At 42.9% G+C, this 19,853-nt stretch overlaps 1 protein-coding gene across 3 annotated transcripts in view; it reads left to right on the top strand.

Moving 5' to 3' along the window:
• dennd2c (DENN/MADD domain containing 2C) overlaps positions 1-19,853 on the top strand; it is a 45,112-nt gene that overhangs the window by 2,693 nt on the left and 22,566 nt on the right. For 2 of the 3 annotated variants that reach the window (XM_065020743.1, XM_065020744.1), the window contains exons 2-15: positions 8,350-9,641; positions 11,036-11,160; positions 11,281-11,402; positions 11,524-11,673; positions 14,339-14,423; positions 14,667-14,711; positions 14,996-15,183; positions 15,433-15,542; positions 15,900-15,969; positions 16,300-16,377; positions 16,738-16,878; positions 17,028-17,221; positions 17,499-17,676; positions 18,059-18,100. In XM_065020743.1, the coding sequence (XP_064876815.1) occupies positions 8,599-9,641; positions 11,036-11,160; positions 11,281-11,402; positions 11,524-11,673; positions 14,339-14,423; positions 14,667-14,711; positions 14,996-15,183; positions 15,433-15,542; positions 15,900-15,969; positions 16,300-16,377; positions 16,738-16,878; positions 17,028-17,221; positions 17,499-17,676; positions 18,059-18,100 (2,571 nt within the window). In that variant the 5' untranslated portion in view covers positions 8,350-8,598. The remainder of the gene's footprint in view (positions 1-8,349; positions 9,642-11,035; positions 11,161-11,280; positions 11,403-11,523; positions 11,674-14,338; positions 14,424-14,666; positions 14,712-14,995; positions 15,184-15,432; positions 15,543-15,899; positions 15,970-16,299; positions 16,378-16,737; positions 16,879-17,027; positions 17,222-17,498; positions 17,677-18,058; positions 18,101-19,853) is intronic. The other variant, XM_029664633.2, reaches the window with a different exon arrangement.

Genomic DNA, 19,853 nt, shown 5'->3' with positions numbered 1-19,853 from the left:
TGAAAATGAAATAAAGAAATCTCATTTACACAAGTATTCTCAAACCTTTGCTATCACACTCCAAATTGAGCTCAAGTGCATCCAATTTTATTTGATCATCCTTGAGATGTTGCTACAACTTGAATGGATTCCACCTGTGGCCAATTAAATTGTTTGGACATGGTTTAGAAAAACACCTGTCTATACAGTTGAAAGTGCATGTTGGAGCAGGAACTCCACCATGAAGTCCAATGAATGGTCTGTAGATCACAGTGAGAGAATTGTGATGAGGAATATATCTGGGGATGGGTATAAAACCATTTCTAGAGTGATGAAAGTTTCCAAGAGCACAGTGATCTTCATCATTGGGAAATTGAGAAAATATGGAACTACCTAGACTCTTCCAAGAGCTGGCCATCTGACCAAACTGAGCAACCGGGCAAGAAGTACATCGCAGAAAGTTTTAAACTGTCAAGAGGAGTAAAACAAGGTTGTCCTCTATTGGTATATCTATTTACTATTGCTATCGAAATGTTGACTGTTCAAATCAGATCCAACAATTAATATATTTAGGGATTAGAAATCCAGGGTTTAAAAACAAAGGTGTCATTGTACGCTGATGATTCATGTTTTCTTTTAAATAAAAAAATTAGAATCACTCCACAGCCTCATAGAGGATCTAGATACTTTTTCTAACCTCTGGATTAAAACCAGATTATGATAATATTTATGATTATACTATACACAATATTACGTGTTGGATCACACAAAAAATACAACCTTCACATTACCGTGTAGTTTACCAATAAAATGGTCTGATGGGGATGTGAACATACTCGGTATACATATACCGAAAGAAAGAAATGATCTCACTCCAATACATTTTTATAGAAAGTTAGCAAAAATAGATACATGTTGCTACCATGGAAAGGAAAATACCTGTCTATTTGTGGAAAAAACACCCTCATTAACTCTTTAGTCATATCACAGTTGACCTATTTGCTTATGGTTTTGCCTACACCAAGAGATCTGTTTATTAAATTATGAGCAAAAAATATTCCATTTTATTTGGAATGGCAAGCCAGACAAAATTAAAAGGGCCTATTTATATAATGAATATGAATTCGGAGGTCAGAAATTATTAAAGTATTAGACCTCTCACTAAAGGTATCAATCATACAAAAGTTACACTTAAATCCAAACTGGTTCCCTAGCAAATTAGTATGAATGTCTCACCCCATGTTCAAGAATGGCCTTTTTCCCTTTATTCAGATTACAACCTCTTGGTTATTTGAAAACGAAATAATCTCCAAAATATCTTTCTTTTTTAAAATAAGCCATAGAAAGATGGAACAAATAATACAACAAGTATTGTGGTTAAACTCAAATATACAAATTTATTAAGGAGAACTTTATTTTTCAATAACATTTTTTTTAAATGGTATAATCTTTGTAAATTATATCATAAATAGGATTGGTGGAGTTGTCACACATGCAGCTAACACAGTTATATGGAAATGTCTGCTCTACCCAAAATTACAACCAACTAATTGCAGCATTACCACAAAAATGGAAGAGGCAAGTAGAAGGGGGGAAAAGTAAGCAGCTTGTCTATCGGCACTGCATTAAAGACCAAATTGCTTAAAGAAAATTGTGATAAAATATATACCAGTTTCATTTAAGGACTTAAAAATGGACAGCTGTGCCATTTATAAATGTCAAAATATTTGGGAAGAGATTTTCGATGTACCGATTCCGTGGCACAAACTTTTTCAATAATGTGTGTGTTATTAGTTTAAGCACACTGTTTGTCTATTATTCTGATATAGATGAAGATCAGATCAAATTTTATGCCAAATATATGCAGAAATCAAGGTAATTACAAAGGGTTCACATACTTTTCCTTCACACTATATACATATATTAGTTGCAAATACATCTCTCTATAATTTATATAATATATACATAAATAAACTCAGCAAAAATAAGAAACGTCCTCTCACTGTCAACTGCGTTTATTTTCAGCATACTTAACATGTGTAAATATTTGTTTGAACGTAAGGGTCAACAACTGAGACATAAACTGAACAAGTTCCACAGACATGTGACTAACAGAAATTGAATAATGTGTCCCTGAACAAAGGGGGACTCCAACTCAAAAGTAACAGTCAGTATCTGGTGTGGCCACCAGCTGCATTAAGTACTGCAGTGCATCTCCTCCTCATAGATTGCACTAGATTTGTCAGTTCTTGCTGTGAGATGTTACTCCACTCTTCCACCAAGGCACTGGCAAGTTTCCGGACATTTCTGGGGGGAAGCCCTCACCCTCCGATCCAGCAGGTCCCAGAAGTGCTCAATGGGATTGAGATCCGGGCTCTTCGCTGGCCATGGCAGAACACTGACATTCCTGTCTTGCAGGAAATCACGCATAGAACGAGCAGTATGGCAGGTGGCATTGTCATGCTGGAGGGTCATGTCAGGATGGGCCTGCAGGAAGGGTACCACATGAGGGAGGAGGATGTCTTCCCTGTAACGCACAGCGTTGAGATTGCCTGCAATGACAACAAGCTCAGTCCGATGATCCTGTGACACACCACCCCAGACCGTGATGGACCCTCCACCTCCAAATCGATCCTGCTCCAGAGTACAGGCCTCGTTGTAATGCTCATTCCTTCGACAATAAACGGGAATCCGACCATCACCCCTGGTGAGAGTAAAACTGCACTCGTCAGTGAAGACCACTTTTTGCCAGTCCTGTCTGGTCCAGCGACGGATTTGTGCCCATAGGTGACGTTGCCGGTGATGTCTGGTGAGGACCTGCCTTACCACAAGCCCTCAGTCCAGCCTCTCAGCCTATTGCGGACAGTCTGAGCACTAATGGAGAGAGTGTGCGTTCCTGGTGTAATTCGGGCAGTTGTTGTTGCCATCCTGTACCTGTCCCGCAGGTGTGATGTTCGGATGTACTGATCCTGTGCAGGTGTTGTTATACGTGGTCTGACACTGCGAGGACGATCAGCTGTCCGTCCTGTCTCCCTGTAGCTCTGCCTTAGGTGTCTCACAGTACGGACATTGCAATTTATTGCCCTGGCCACATCTGCAGTCCTCATGCCTCCAGCATGCCTAAGGCACGTTCTCGCAGATGAGCAGGGACCCTGGGCATCTTTCTTTTGGTGTTTTTCAGAGTCAGTAGAAAGGCCTCTTTAGTGTCCTAAGTTTTAATAACTGTGACCTTAATTGCCTACCATCTGTAATCTGTCTCTTAACGACCGTTCCACAGGTGCATGTTCATTAATTGTTTAGGGTTCATTGAACAAGCATGGGGAACAGTGTTTAAACCCTTTACAATGAAGATCTGTGAAGTTATTTGGATTTTTACAAATTATCTTCGATAGACACGGTCCTGGAAAAGGGACAGTTCTTTTTTTGTTGTTGCTGAGTATACATACATACATACATACAGTGGATCAAAAAAGTATTTTGTCAGCCACAAATTGTGCAAGTTCTCCCACTTAAAAAGATGAGAGGCCTGTAATTTTCATCATAGGTACACTTCAACTATTACAGACAAAATGGAGAAAAAAAATCCAGAAAATCACATTGTAGGATTTGTAATGAATTTATTTGCAAATTATGGTGGAAAATAAGTATTTGGTCACCTACAGACAAGCAAGATTTCTGGCTCTCACAGACCTGTAACTGCAGGTGGCCACACCAGATACTGACTTCTTTAAGAGACTCCTCTGTCCTCCACTCATTACCTGTATTAATGGCACCTGTTTGAACTTGTTATCAGTATAAAAGACACCTGTCCACAACCTAAATCAGTCACACTCCAAACTCCACTATGGCCAAGACCAAAGAGCTGTCAAAGGACACCAGAAACAAAATTGTAGACCTGCACCAGGCTGGGAAGACTGAATCTGCAATAGGTAAGCAGCTTGGTTTGAAGAAATCAACTGTGGGAGCAATTATTAGGAAATGGAAGACATACAAGACCACTGATAATCTCCGTTGATCTGGGGCTCCACACAAGATCTCACCCCGTGGGGTCAAAATGATCACAAGAACGATGAGCAAAAATCCCAGAACCACACGGGGGGACCTAGTGAATGACCTGCAGAGAGCTGGGACCAAAGTAACAAAGCCTACCATCAGTAACACACTATGCCGCCAGGGACTCAAATCCTGCAGTGCCAGATGTGTCCCCCTGCTTAAGCCAGTACATGTCCAGGCTAGTCTGAAGTTTGCTAGAGAGCATTTGGATGATCCAGAAGAAGATTGGGTGAATGTCATATGGTCAGATGAAACCAAAATATAACTTTTTGGTAAAAACTCAACTCGTCGTGTTTGGAGGACAAAGAATGCTGAGTTACATCCAAAGAACACCATACCTACTGTGAAGCATGGGGGTGGAAACATCATGCTTTGGGGCTGTTTTTCTGCAAAGGGACCAGGACGACTGATCCGTGTAAAGGAAAGAATGAATGGGGCCATGTATCGTGAGATTTTGAGTGAAAACCTCCTTCCATCAGCAAGGGCATTGAAGATGAAACGTGGCTGGGTCTTTCAGCATGACAATGATCCCAAACATACCGCCCGGGCAACGAAGGAGTGGCTTCGTAAAAGAAGCATTTCAAGGTCCTGGAGTGGCCTAGCCAGTCTCCAGATCTCAACCCCATAGAAAATCTTTGGAGGGAGTTGAAAGTCTGTGTTGCCCAGCAACAGCCCCAAAACATCACTGCTCTAGAGGAGATCTGCATGGAGGAATGGGCCACAATACCAGCAACAGTGTGTGAACCTTGTGAAGACTTACAGAAAACGTTTGACCTCTGTCATTGCCAACAAAGGGTATATAACAAAGTATTGAGAAACTTTTGTTATTGACCAAATACTTATTTTCCACCATAATTTGCAAATTAATTAATTAAAAATCCTACAATGGGATTTTCTGGATTTTTTCCCTCATTTTGTCTGTCATAGTTGAAGTGTACCTATGATGAAAATTACAGGCCTCATCTTTTTAAATGGGAGAACTTGCACAATTGGTGGCTGACTGAATACTTTTTTGCCCCACTGTACATACATACATACATACATGCATACATACAGTTGAAGTCGGAAGTTTAAATATACCTTAGCCAAATACATTGAAACTCAGTTTTCACAATTCCTGACATTTAATCATAGTAAAAATTCCCTGTCTTAGGTCAGTTAGGATCACCACTTTATTTTAAGAATCTGAAATGTCAGAATAATAGTAGAGAATTATTTATTTCAGCATATATTTATTTCATCACATTCCCAGTGGGTCAGAAGTTTACATACATTCAATTAGTATTTTGTAGCATTGCCTTTAAATTGTTGGAACTTGGGTTAAATGTTTCAGGTAGCCTTCCACAAGCTTCCCACAATAAGTTGAGTGAATTTTGGCCCATTCCTCCTGACAGAGCTGGTGCAACTGAGTCAGGTTTGTAGGCCTCTTTGCTCGCACACACTTTTTCACTTCTGCCCACACATTTTCTACGGGATTGAGGTCAGGGCTTTGTGATGGCCACTTCAATATCTTGACTTTGTTGTCCTTAAGCCATTTTGCCACAACTTTGGAAGTATGCTTGGGGTCATTGTCCATTTGGAAGACCCATTTGCGACCAAGCTTTAACTTCCTGGCTGATGTCTTGAGATGTTGCTTCAATATATCCACATAATTTTCCTGCCTCATGGTGCCATCTATTTTGTGAAGTGCACCAGTCCCTCCTGCAGCAAAGCACCCACACAACATGATGCTGCCACCCCAGTGTTCTTCGGCTTGCAAGCCACCCCTTTTTACTCCAAACATAATGATGGTCATTATGGCCAAACAGTTCTATTTATGTTTCATCAGACCAGAGGACACTTCTCCAAAAAGTATGATGTTTGTCCCCATGTGCAGTTGCAAACCGTAGTCTGGCTTTTTTATGGAGGTTTTGGAGCAGTGGCTTCTTCCTTGCTGAGCGGCCTTTCAGGTTTTGTCGATATAGGACTCGTTTTACTGTGGATATAAATACTTTTGTACCGGTTTCCTCCAGCATCTTCACAAGGTCATTTGATGTTGTTCTGGGATTGATTTGCACTTTCCGCACCAAATTACGTTCATCTCTCGGAGACAGAACGCATCTCCTTCCTGAGCGGTATGATGGCTGCGTGGTCCCATGGTGTTTATACTTGCGTACTATTGTTTGTACAGATGAACGTGGTACCTTCAGGAGTTTGGAAATTGCTCCCAAGGATGAACCAGACTTGTGGAGGTCTACAATATTTTTTCTGAGGTCTTGGCTGATTTCTTTTGACTGTGCCTTTAAACGGCTTTAGAAAATTCCAGAAAATGTTGTCATGGCTTTAGAAGCTTCTGTTAGGCTAATTGACAGAATTTGAGTCAATTGGAGGTCTACCTGTGGCTGTATTTCAAGCAAAAAGGCACGGAGTTTGAAGGTAGGCCTTGAAGTACATCCACAGGTACACCTCCAATTGACTCAAGTGATGTCAATTTGCCTAGCAGAAGCTTCTAAAGCCATGACAACATTTTATAGAATTTTCTCAAGCTGTTTAAAGAACAGTCAACTTTGTATATGTAAATCTCTGACCCACTGGAATTGTGATACAGTGAAATAATCTGTCTGTAAACAATTGTTGGAAGAATGACCTGTGTCTTGCTCAAAGTTGATGTCCTAACCGACTAGCCAAAACTAGTTTGTTAACAAGAGTGGTTGAAAAACGGGTGTTAATGACTCCAACCTAAGTGTATGTAAACTTCTGACTTCAGCTCTACATACATACATACAGTCATGGCCAAATGTTTTGAGAATGACACATATATTAATTTCCACAAAGTCTGCTGCTTCAGTGTCTTTAGATATTTTTGTCAGATGTTACTATGGAATACTGAAGTATAATTACAAGCATTTCACAAGTGTCAAAGGCTTTTATTGACAATTACATGAATTTGATGCAAAGTGTCAATATTTGCAGTGTTGACCCTTCTTTTTCAAGACAGCTGCAATCCACCCTGGCATGCTGTTAATGAACTTCTGGGCCACATCCTGACTGATGGCAGCCCATTCTTGCATAATCAATGCTTGGAGTTTGTCAGAATTTGTGTTTTTTTTTTTGTCCACCCAGCCTCTTGAGGATTGCCAACAAGTTCTCAATGGGATTAAGGTCTGGAGAGTATCCTGGCCATGGACCCAAGATATTGATGTTTTGTTCCCCAAGCCACTTAGTTATCACTTTTGCCTTATGGCAAGGTGCTCCATAATGCTGGAAAAGGCATTGTTTGTCACCAAACTGTGGCGGTTCTCATGAGAGACAGTTTCATCATAGTGCTTGACGGTTTTTGTATCTGCACTTGAAAAAACATTACAAGTTCTTGAAATGTTCTGTATTGACTGACCTTCATGTCTCAAGTAATAACGGACTGTCGTTTTCTTTGCTTATTTGAGCTGATCTTATCATTTATCATCATATGGACTTGGTATTTTACCAATAGGGCTATCTTCTGTATACCACCACTACCTTGTCACATAACAACTGATTGGCTCCAACATATTAAGAAGGACGAAATTCTACAAATGTACTTTTTAAGAAGGCACAACTGTTAATTGAAATGCACTCTAGGTGACTACCTCGTGAAGCTGGTTGAGAGAATGCCAAGAGTGTGTAAAGATGTCATCAAGGCAAAGGGTGGCTATTTGAAGAATCTCAAATATACAATATATTTACTGTTGTTTAAGACTTTATTTTGGTTTCTTCATGATTCCATATGTGTTATTTCATAGTTTTGATGTCATTTATATTATTCTACGAACCCTTGAATGAGTAGGTGTTCTAACCGGTACTCTATATATTTGCAAAAAAATATATGGGGGATTAGAAGTGATGCAGACTTGTATCCCATTAAATCTGTGGAAAGACTTGATGTTTGCTGTTCGCCACCACTCGCCATTTAATTTAACAGAGCCTGAGAAAATATGCAAGAAAAAATGGGAGAAAATCCCCACATCCAGTAAAACTAATAGACATTCCAAATCTGAAATCGGCGCCACAGGTGCTTCTCCAGAGTTTTGACTCTGGTGTGAATACTTATGTAAATTAGCTTTTTTTACTTTGTCATTATGGGATATTGTGTGTAGGTGGGTGAGATTATTTTTTTGAAATCCATTTTGAATTTGGGCTGTAACACAACAAAGTGGAATAAGTTAAGTGGTATGAATACTTTCTGAAGGCACTGTAGTAGTGTCATCATCCTCAATAGATACTGCTTTCTCTTCATAGTGTTGTCTTGACTTGTTTTGAAGTGCTGATGGATGAGTAACTTTTGTGTCCTTTGCTTTGCAGGTCCTTCTTTATGTGGAGAAGAGGGAAAAGAGCAGTCGCCGACCCTGTTTAATGGAAGACGGGTTTAAAAGTAAAAAGGAAACGATAGAAGAAAGACCCCTGTGAATCTCCTTGCTTTTCATAGCCTACTGTGGTTAAAGTTGTAGGACAGACTCACTGTTTTTAACAGTGTGTCTATACACCGGGAGGGTCCTCATGCTTCCACCAACTATGCAGTGAGGGTGAGCTGGCAGTGTGCCCCCTCTCACCATGCTGGCTCTGGGCATAGAGCAGGGGAAAGGTGGAGGGGGACGGGGCCGGGCTACTGTGGCCTGGCAGGCCCCATCCTCAGTGAAGTCTCTAACCCAGGACCCAGGGAGGCCTTCTGTGGCCTGGCAGGCCCCCTCCTCTGGGGAGCCTCTAACCCAGGACCCATCGAGGCCTACCCTGGCCTGGCAGGCCCCCTGCTCAGGGAAGCCTCTAACCCAGGACCTAGGGAGGCCAGGCCTCAACATCAGGCAGAAGATTTCCCAGTGGGAAGGCCTCTGTCAACCAAACGGTGATGGGCATACCGAAAGGGTCAAAGAGCATGCACCAGTTGTATCCCGATCTCTTTCAGGGGATGTCCTGGGTAATGGAGTATGTAGCGACAGTTTGAGAGGTGAACCTCACGGAAAAGCCAACCTCTCTAAAGCCAGAAGCCTGGGTTTGGATTTCAGGGAAAACCTACAAGCACGGTGCGGACACAAGGACATTAGCAGAAAGTCGGATGCCCCTCAGAATCACGACAGTTTCAGTAAGACTTCAACCACAATACCAGTGTCCAAGCCATTCACAGCGCCTTCGCAAACTGTTACAACAGTCACTACAAACATCTTCCAAGTAGAAAGGATCATCCCCACCAATGGTGAACTGAAGGTGGGTAATGTGTTGGAAGTTAAGTGGACCAAACCCCTATGTCTGTCAGTGGATGACCATGGAGAGAGCCTGCCACCAGGGAATTTCTACACCTCAAGGGGCTTCTGGCGGAGGCTGGAGGGAGATGTGTTGTTCTGGGAGAAGGGAACAAATACCTCAACAGAGCCTCAGAGTGTTGTGGGTCCAGCGACTCGCCCTCCACCAAAACCACAACGGACATTTCAGTATCAGGGAGCGGACAGCACCCCAGCAAACTGGGTCCAATGTGACAGCAGGATTCCATCTGTCAACCAATCCAACACCAAGTGCAGTGGCATAGCCCAAACATCTAGCTTCCCAGAACCCCTGTGTCCTGTCAGCCGTGGCAATGGGTTTTCCAGACACAGAAAGAACCGGTAAGTTCATGATACTGACACCTCTAGTATAGAGAAGGTTTGGTTTACCATTTTAAAACAGAACATTTTTGGCATCTTACTTTTTCAATGGCTTTAGTCAAGGTCAAATCTGGTTGTTTGTAATACAAACACATTAACAATTATTTGGTGAAAGTCTTTCTCTGTCCTGAGCTATTGTGCTCTCATACAGTGTCCTTAGTTGTAAATTGTTTTATGTTAAGTAGTAGAATGAGAGTTTTAGAGGCAAAGTTTGAGTGAGAGAAGGGTCAGTCTAGCATTTGGTCGGCCTCCATGTGTGATTACACAGTCTTTGGCAGCATTGCAGACTATTGTCTGGATATGGCCTACTTCCAGAGCAGCCAACTGTCCGGCGGTCACGTTTGTTTCGAAACACACACCAGCTCTCACATTGAATTCCACTAATGTAGTCTCCTAATTTTTCTATCAGTTTGTATTCTCTATGAGGGCAATTCCATATGAACACACAGTAAGGTTTCAAAGGACACCAATACTGGCTTTGTAGCATCTACTGATTTATCGTTGTAGAAGGCCTGGGTAAATGTCACATTATTTCTCAATAATCATTTTGGATACAGACTTCAATGGTATGCCAAAAACCTACCCCCTAAGGACCTTTTCTATTGATTTAATTCCAGGAAGATCCAAAACATCATACATATCTTTGGGCCAATCTTGAATGGATTTCCCCATGCGTCTTTAGCATAACCATCCAAATTGCTTTCTATTAGGCTTACTCTTGTAACCCTTTCCTGCTCTCTCTCTCTTGCACACACTCTCCGTATTGACCTTAACCCTTAGCCACATGTTGAATTCATGTTGAATTTTTCTTTAATCTCTCCGTGCTTCTATTTTACACCCTTTTTTTCTCTCCCTGACGCACCCTCCTACGGTCTTTATTGCCATCACTAGCCGGCTACCAACCGGTTATTCAACCCTGCACCTTAGAGGCTGCTGCCCTATGTATATAGACATGGAATCACTGGTCACTTTAATAATGTTTCCATACTGTTTTACTAATTTCTTATGTATATACTGTATTTTACTCAATCCCAGTCTGACATTGCGTGTCCGAATATTTATAAATTTCTTAATTCCATTATTTTAGATTTGTGTGAATTGTTAGATATTACTTCACTGTTGGAGCTAGGAACACAAGCATTTCACTACATTCTGCAATAGCATCTGCTAAATATGTGTATGTGACCAATACAATTTGATTTGATCATCTTCACTATCAACTTGTGAAAACCCCTCCAATGCCGAGGCCCTTTGGCTGAACGTAAGAGGATAACACATTGAACATCACGATGCAGACTGTGTTTAGGGCGACAGTGGCCCCTGTCTCACATCCCCCTCTCCCTCCATTTTTACAGGAAGTCCTTTGAGTTTGAGGATGTGGTGCAGTTGACAGCGCAGCAGGGTACACTGGGAAGTGGGGCCAGGCGCTCCGGCCTGTTCCACGCCTTCTCTGACGACAACATTTATGAGGACATAATCTGTGAGTTCACCCCTGACACAAAGTGAAAAAAGACACTCCACTTATTCGGACTTAAACAAGTACTATTAGCGTATTATGCTGTGTATGTCATCTGTCTCCCTCACCTTTGACCCTGGCCAGCTGGACCCTTGACCAGAGACAACCCATATGAGGATGTCAAGCTGGCTCCTACTATGTGTCTCCCCATCAGGCGTCCCCGACCCTGGAACATGGCACAGAGAGAGAGCCCTTGCACACCAAAGGTAGTAATGGAAATTGATTTACAGGATATTAGATTTCAATTGAGCCCAGTATGATATGGAAAAAATAAATAAACATGCTTTAATCTTTAATTACCCAGTCCTCTTGTATTCTGTGTCTCAGCTCCCTCCCAAGCCTCTCACGTTGTGGGTGGAGAGGAAGGAAACACTGGCAGCGACACCACCCACCCCTGCCTCCCCGACTGAAGCCCCCCACAGAACTGCCTTTCCCAGGCGACCCACAACCACCCACAAAACATACAGACTGCCTCAGGTAAACACACGCAAGCATTTCATAAGTATTTTATACACAGTGGAAATTGATTAAGGAAACACTTAAACAAAACAATGTAACTGTTTTAAAGGAGTGGTTCTGCAGGTGGTAACCACAGACCACTTCTCAGTTCCTATGCTTCCTGGCTGATGTTTTGGTCAATTTTGAATGCTGGCGGTGCTTTCACTCTAGTGGTAGCATGAGACGGAGTCTACAACCCACACAAGTGGCTCAGGTAGTGCAGCTCATCCAGGATGGCACATCAATGCGAGCTGTGGCAAGAAGGTTTGCTGTGTCGGTCAGCATGGTGTCCAGAGCATGGAGGTGCTACCAGGAGACATACCAGTACATCAGGAGACGTGGAGGAGGCCGTAGGAGGGCAACAACCCAGCAGCAGGACTGCTACCTCCGCCTTTGTGCAAGGAGGAGCACTGCCAGAGCCCTGCAAAATGACCTCCAGCAGGCCACAAATGTGCATGTGTCTGCTCAAACAGTCAGAAACAGACTCCATGAGGGTGGTATGAGGGCCCGACGTCCACAGGTGGGGGTTGTGCTTACAGCCCAACACCGGTGCAGGACGTTTGGCATTTGCCAGAGAACCAAGATGGGCAAATTCGCCACTGGCGCCCTGTGCTCTTCACAGATGAAAGCAGGTTCACACTGAGCACATGTGACAGAGTTTGGAGACGCCGTGGAGAACGTTCTGCTGCCTGCAACATCCTCCAGCATGACCGGTTTGGCGGTGGGTCAGTCATGCTGTGGGGTGGCATTTCTTTGGGGGGCCGCACAGCCCTCCATGTGCTCGCCAGAGGTAGCCCGACTGCCATTAGGTACCGAGATGAGATCCTCAGACCACTTGTGAGACCATATGCTGGTGCGGTTGACCCTGGGTTCCTCCTAATGCAAGACAATGCTAGACCTCATGTGGCTGGAGTGTGTCAGCAGCTCCTGCAAGAAGAAGGCATTGATGCTATGGACTGGCTCATCTGAGCACATCTGGGACATCATGTCTCGCTCCATCCACCAACGCCACGTTGCACCACAGACTGTCCAGGAGCTGACGGATGCTTTAGTCCAGGTCTGGGAGGAGATCCCTCAGGAGACCATCCGCCACCTCATCAGGAGCATGCCCAGGCGTTGTAGGGAGGTCATACAGGCACGTGGAGGCCACACACACTACTGAGCCTCATTTTGACTTGTTTTAAGAACATTACATCAAAGTTGGATCAGCCTGTAGTGTGGTTTTCCACTTTAATTTTGAGTGTGACTCCAAATCCAGACCTCCATGGGTTGATAGATTTGATTTCCATTGATCATTTTTGTGTGATTTTGTTGTCAGCACATTCAACTATGTAAAGAAAAAAGTATTTAATAAGAATATTTCATTCATTCAGATCTAGGATGTGTTATTTTAGTGTTCCCTTTATTTTTTGGAGCAGTGTATTTACCGCAAACTATTAGTTATTTTATTTTGTAATTTTGAGTGGGAATAGCAGCCTAAAATGTTAGTGGTATTGGTCTGTTTACAAGATTACACATAGAGAAGCCAAGCTAGTGTTAGGCCTACAATCTGTTGTCCATTTGGAGATAAATCTGAGCTTCCTGTATGCTTGGCTCTGGATCCAGGTCACTCTTTCCGCTGCTCAAGTTGAAACTTGACTGATGGCCCTATCCAGTCCAAACAGGTACCCAGTAGGAAACGTTTTTCAGTGCAACAAGGAAGTTGTGCTTGAATTACATTTATTGATTCGCTAACTTTTCAGAAAAGTTTGTGGCCAGATCACAAGTATGTCAACAACAATGTGATGATATGTCACATGAATGTGATTTATTTGTATCAGATAAATATACTGAACAAAAATATTAATGCAACAATTACAAAGATTTTACTGAGTTACAGTTCATATAAGAAAATCAGTCAATTGAAATAAATGAATTGGGCCCTAATCTATGTATTTCCCACATGACTGGGCAGGGCTGCAGCCATGGGTGGACCTTGGAGGATGTAGGCCCACCCATTTGGCAGCCAGGCCCACTCACTGTGGAGCCAGGCCCAGCCAATCAGGACCAGTTTTTCACCTCAACTGGGCTTTATTTCTGACAGAAATAATGACGATACTGCAAGTGAAGGGGGTCCTGGGCTGGCCTCGTTAAACTTGGTCTGCTGTTGTGAGGCTGATTGGTTGTACTGCAGTTTATGGTAGAGAAATTAACATTAAACTCTCTGGCAACAGTTCTGGTGGACATTCCTGCAGTCAGCATGCCAATTGCACGCTCCCTCAAAACTTGTCATACAATGCCAGATGTTTAAAAACGGCACATTTTGAAGTGGTCTTTTATTGTCCCCAGCACAAGGTGCACCCGTGTAATGATCATGCTGTTTAATCAGCTTATTGATATTCCACACCTGTCAGGTGGATGGATTATCTTGGCAAAGGAGAAATGCTCACTAACAGGGATGTAAACAAATTTGTGCACAACATTTTTGAGAAATTTGCTTTTTGGGCATGTGCAGAATTTGGGGCATTTAAAAAAAAAAAGTATATATATTTTTTAAATTAGCTCAAAAAACATGGCACCAACACTTTACATGTTGCGTTAAATATTTTTGTTCAGTGTATATCTTTGTGTACGTGTTTGTTTGTGTGTGGTTTCTCTGACGCAGTATGTCAATAAGATTCATGTGATCTTTGACGCCAAGCGAGGGAGAAAGAGAGTGAAGAGCCAGGCACAGGGCGGTTCAGCTCGAGGTATGACTGTTATTACCCTCAAACTTGTCTACAAGATGAAGATGAACTAAATACCCAGCAATTCATGAGATACGTTACATCCCGTCACTGGTACAAATACAATACAAAGACACTCTGTCTCCTATAATGTCTTTCTTTCATCCCTTTATTACTCTCTGTCTCTCGCTCTGTGTTTCTGTCTCTGTCTGTTGCACTCTGTCGCTCTCTCATTTTCTCTTGCGCACTCTCTTCTGCTCTGAACAGAGGAGACCAGTGGAACTGAGAGTGACCCAGAGGACAACACTAATGGTACTACTATAGGATTGACCTTCATTCCAAAATCAATGTTTGGCAGACGTTTTTAGAATGTTGAGATCAGTCAATGTCCCACGCCTTCTACTAAAGTTGTATAGATCCAGCCTCAATCCCAAATTAAGGGGAAAGCACTGTCTAGTTTTTTTTTTTTTGGGGGGGGGGGCCTTTTCTATTCACATTTTATTAGCATTTAATCAAGGCAAGATATGAATATCCTGTTCCGTTAGATTCAACTTATCAGATTTTTTTTTAAATAAATGTTTTACTGTCTCCACTAGGAGGGTCGAGACGCTCGGTCTATGTCCAGTCCACGCTGAAGCGGAGGCCAGGCTACCGCACCCTGGAGAGGGACCTGATCCAGCTCCAGCAACAGCAGCTCTTCCAGCTCTTTGTGGTGGTGTCACTCAGAAAGAGTTCCCCGGGAAACACCTATGCCCCTGAGATCACGCAACAGTTTCCCAACAAGGTTATTGTCAATTGAAATCAATTAAAGCCAACCTCTTTCAGATGGGGGGCAACAGAGCTTGGTGGCGGAACACACTTATACAATACATTTTTATAGGGGAAACCATGCATGGGCTCAAAGGAACCCCAGAATGTTTTGAGTTGCCTTTGTTTTTTGTTACCATTGTATTTCTCTTGACTATTTCCTGTTTTCCGGGCCAAGGAATAAAATGAGTCTATAAAATGAGCCTCTCCTTTCTTTACGGTGTAGTTTGCGAAGTCTTCTCGTCACTCCCGTGAAGCTGAAGATCGGCTGAAGGCAATCCCCAAGTTTTGCTTCCCAGACTCTCAGGACTGGCGGCCATCTGGAGACCTGCCCAGGTAAGCTGCTGTCACATTCACATTGTGGTCACAGTATGTAGCAGTGGTGTACAATAAGGATATTCATATAAGGGTGCTGAAACAACCACTTTAATATAAGTATTGAAACAGGTCAAAACTTAAAAAGTAGCAAGGTTTTTTTGTAATAATCACTGTCCTAGAATGAAATATGATCTGAGAATTAAGTGAAAGTTAAGTTAAATGAAAGGTTGAACATCTAGTGATTCAGACAAAGAAAAACATGATTGCAGTTCATTTGCCATGCTTTGTTTTCTTCCCAGAGAGTCTGCCTTAGAACACTGCTTATCTCTACTACAATGTGTATCCCTGTCAAATTGTCTATGCTTCTGTCTCTAGTGAAACTTTCTCTTTTGTCTTGACGGGAGAGGATGGCAGCCGTTGGTTTTGTTACTGTCGTAAGATCCTGGTGAGTGTGTGTGTGTGTCATTACATTTTGTGTGTGTCTGCCTATGCGTGTGACAACTTGGCAGTAAAGTGCTTACTCAAATTCTAAGGGATATACTCCATCTGAGTCGTAGGCCATAAAACCTCTGAATCAATGAGCCTAACTAAAAATAATTTCACATTTTTTCTAACTGTTGAATGTTAGATTTGTGTTTTTTGAATGCATTGCACAATGCGATGTTTCTGTTATCCCCCAGAAAGTCAGCGTTATATAGCCTTTCAATAACTTTGTTGACACTGAATGCCAGGATTGGTTTTCACGCTCTTCTCTGTGTTGATTTGTGCCATTTAGCCCTGTGGAAAGGGGAAGAGACTGCCTGAAGTTCACTGTATTGTAAGCAGACTGGGCTGCTTCAACCTGTTTGCTAAGGTAACCGGCAGTCTGATTAAACTCTTCATATATAATGCATTTTAGCTTGCTTGTGCACATTGAAAAGTGTTGAAACTAAATCCTGTAAAAATGTCCCAAGCTAATCAGAGGGGTGAGTTTTGAGAAGGATAATTGATATATTTAACGATGTGTTATTATGTACCACCCAATGTTTTAGTCTGTGCAGGTGAGAGGGGACAGGTGTGACTAGTGTAAATAAAAGGTGAAGAAAGCAGCTAGTATTTAATGTAGTCCTGGTGTATTCCCTTGTTGATACTTGTCATCAGGATTGTCTTTGTGTTTAGGGGTATAGTTATGGAGTTATACTGGGTGCGTCCTTGTGGGTGGGTGTGTTTTCAGATCTTGGAGGAGGTAGAGAGGCGCAGGGAGATCTGTCCTGCCCTGGTGTCCCCCTTCATGCGTAGCGTCATGGAGGCTCCTTTCCCCGCCCCTGGACGCACCATCACAGTCAAGAGCTTCCTCCCAGGCTCAGGAAATGAGGTAACAATCACAACTAAGAGGAAGTCACCCTAGGACTATAGGAAAATAGTTACTACAGGATGTTAAGAGAAGTAACAGTTCCTACCTAGCTCTTTATTACGGACACTTTGTCAACAACACCTGCAATCATGTGCAATGTCTCTGCCCAGCAACCAACTGCTGTAAGAGCAATAGCCAACCGTGTGTGTGGTCAGGTGCTGACTCTGTGCCGGCCGGTGGACTCGAGGCTGGAGCACGTGGACTTTGAGAGCCTGCTGCAGTGCCTGAGCGTTGGGAGACTCTTGCAGGTGTTTGCCTCTCTGCTACTGGAGAGGAGGGTCATCTTTATCGCTAACAAACTCAGGTGATGTTTTTCTTCTAGTACACACAGCTTCACTGGCATCTCCAGCTTGACTTGGGAGACAGTGGGAGGGCAGGTACTGCAGAGTACTGGTTCAAGGTGGAATGTATTGTGTGCTTTGCTCTTCTGTTGGTCGGTGTGAAAGTGCTGTGTGTAAGTTGTCATAACTACATAGTGTAGTCCGAGTTAATTGTATTGAATAGACTGTATGGACTCCATATCTTTGACGTGCCTCTTCTCTGGAATTTCACATCTTTTCATCCCTTTCTCCTCTCTTCAGTGTGCTGTCTCGTTGTGGCCATGCTGCGCTGGCGCTGCTCTACCCATTCACATGGCAGCATACCTTTGTGCCTGTGCTACCCGCCAGCATGCTGGACATCAGCTGCTCTCCCACTCCCTTTCTCATGGGGGCGCTGGTGCCCTGCTTGCCCGAGCTGCTGGAGCTGCCCATAGAGGAGGTAAGTGACAAAGCTCACCATCTGATTCCCAGTGGCTAGTCACTAGATGGCCATGCTACAAAGGACAGCATTTTCGATTTCATCAGAATTGATGAGGAAGTACATGAGTGATTATTTCCTTGATAAAGGGTTAATGTTTGGGTTATTTAGTGTTCTGTCGCACACAATGGTTTATCAGACTTAAAAGTATTTGTGCCACCTAGTGGTAGTTTTATAAACGTCATTACAGTAAGACTAACAAATAACTGGAGTATCAAACTTCAAATAGTTACTAACAGTTAATGGTAGACAGTCCCTGATGTCTAATTTGAAGCCAAATACTTTGACCTGCTTTCCTGTTGTCATTGATATTTTCTATGTTCTCTCTCCGTTTTCATTCTAGGTACTTATTGTAGATTTATGCGCAGACAAGTTTGTCAAACAGGTGTGTACATTTTACATTTTAGTCATTTAGCAGATGCTCTAATCCAGAGCGAGTTACATTATTGAGTGGATACATTATTTTTTACTTTTTCCTGTACTGGTCCCCTGCGGGAATCGAATCCACAACTCTGAGCAAGTGCCATGCTCTACCAACTGAATTGTATTTAATTGCGACTTATGAAGGATGGGTGTGGTTCCAAAACATGACAAGGACACGAGGAAGACTTTATCTGTGTATGTCTGCTCTCCGTCCTTGTCCTGGGATTGTCTTTTAAAGTGGCATTGTTAAATTCGTATTTTATTTAACGAGGTAAGTTAGTTAAGAACAAATTAGTATTTACAATGACGGCCTAACCAGGATGACGCTGGGCCAATTATGCGCCGCCCTATGGGACTCCAAATCACGGCTGGTTGTGATACAGCCTGGAATCGAACCAGGGTCTGTAGTGATGCCTCTAGCACTGAGATGCAGTGCCTTAGACCACTGCGCCACTCTGGAGTTTAATTTCATACTACACTATGCCAGAGCTTGAATTTCTCTTGGATGTAGTCCAAGTTCATATAGTGAGAACATTAAAGGGATTATCCATCCCCAGAAATAAAAATCATGAAACTCCTGTCAATTTGATGAACACCTATGTTATATCAGTGAAAAAAATAAAAATGTCCCCCTGATATAACTTCCAAGTGGTCTATCTGTGAAGTCTGGAAATTGTGTAGGAATGCGTTATGCAGTGCATTCTGAAAGTATTCAGACCCCTTGATGTTTTTACATTGTTACGTTACAGCCTTATTCTAAAATGGATTACATTTACAATCTACACACACTACCCCATAATTCAGACCCTTTGCTATGAGACTTGAAATTGAGCTCAAGTGCATCCTGTTTCTATTGATCATCCTTGCGATGTTTCTACAACTTTATTACAGTCCACCTGTGGTAAATTCAATTGATTGGACATGATTTGGAAAGGCACACACCTGTCTATATAAGGTCCCACAGTTGACAGTGCATGTCAGAGCACAAACCAAGCCATGAGGTCAACGAATTTTGTGGAGGCACAGATCTGGGGAAGGGTACCAAAACATTTCGGAAGCATTGAAGGTCTGCAAGAACCCTGTGGTCTCTATCATTCATAAATGGAAGTTTGGAACCACCAAGACTCTTCCTAGCGCTGGCAGCACGGCCAAACTGAGTAATCTGGAGAGAAGAGCCTTGGTAAGGGAGGTGACCAAGAACCCGATGGTCACTCTGATAGAGTTCCTCTGTGGAGATGGGAGAACCTTCCAGATGGACAACCATCTCTGCAGCACTCCACCAATCAGGCCTTTTATGGTAGAGTGGCCAGATGGAAGCCACTCCTCAGTAAAAGGCACATGACAGCCCGCTTGGAGTTTGCCAAAATGCACCTAAAGGACTCCGACCGTGAGAAAGAATATTCTCTGGTCTGATGAAACCAAGGTTGAACTATTTGGCCTGAATGCCAAGCGTCACATCTGGAGGAAACCTGGCACCATCCCTGGGATGAAGCATGGTGGTGGCAGCATCATGGTGTGGGGATGTTTTTCAGTGGCAGGGACTGGGAGACTAGTCAGGATCGAGGGAAAAAATACAGAGAAATCCTTGATGAAAACCTGCTCCAGAGCGCTCAGGACCTCAGACTGGGGCGACGGTTCACCTTCCAACAGGACAACAAACCTAAGCACACAACCAAGACAATGCAGGAGTGGCTTCGGAACAAGTCTCCGAATGT

Source organism: Oncorhynchus nerka, linkage group LG7, assembly GCF_034236695.1.
Source record: "Oncorhynchus nerka isolate Pitt River linkage group LG7, Oner_Uvic_2.0, whole genome shotgun sequence".
In the NCBI taxonomy this organism is placed as follows: domain Eukaryota; kingdom Metazoa; phylum Chordata; class Actinopteri; order Salmoniformes; family Salmonidae; genus Oncorhynchus; species Oncorhynchus nerka.
The sequence above is the reverse complement of the archived record's forward strand: the minus strand, read 5'-3'. Positions and strand labels throughout refer to the sequence as shown.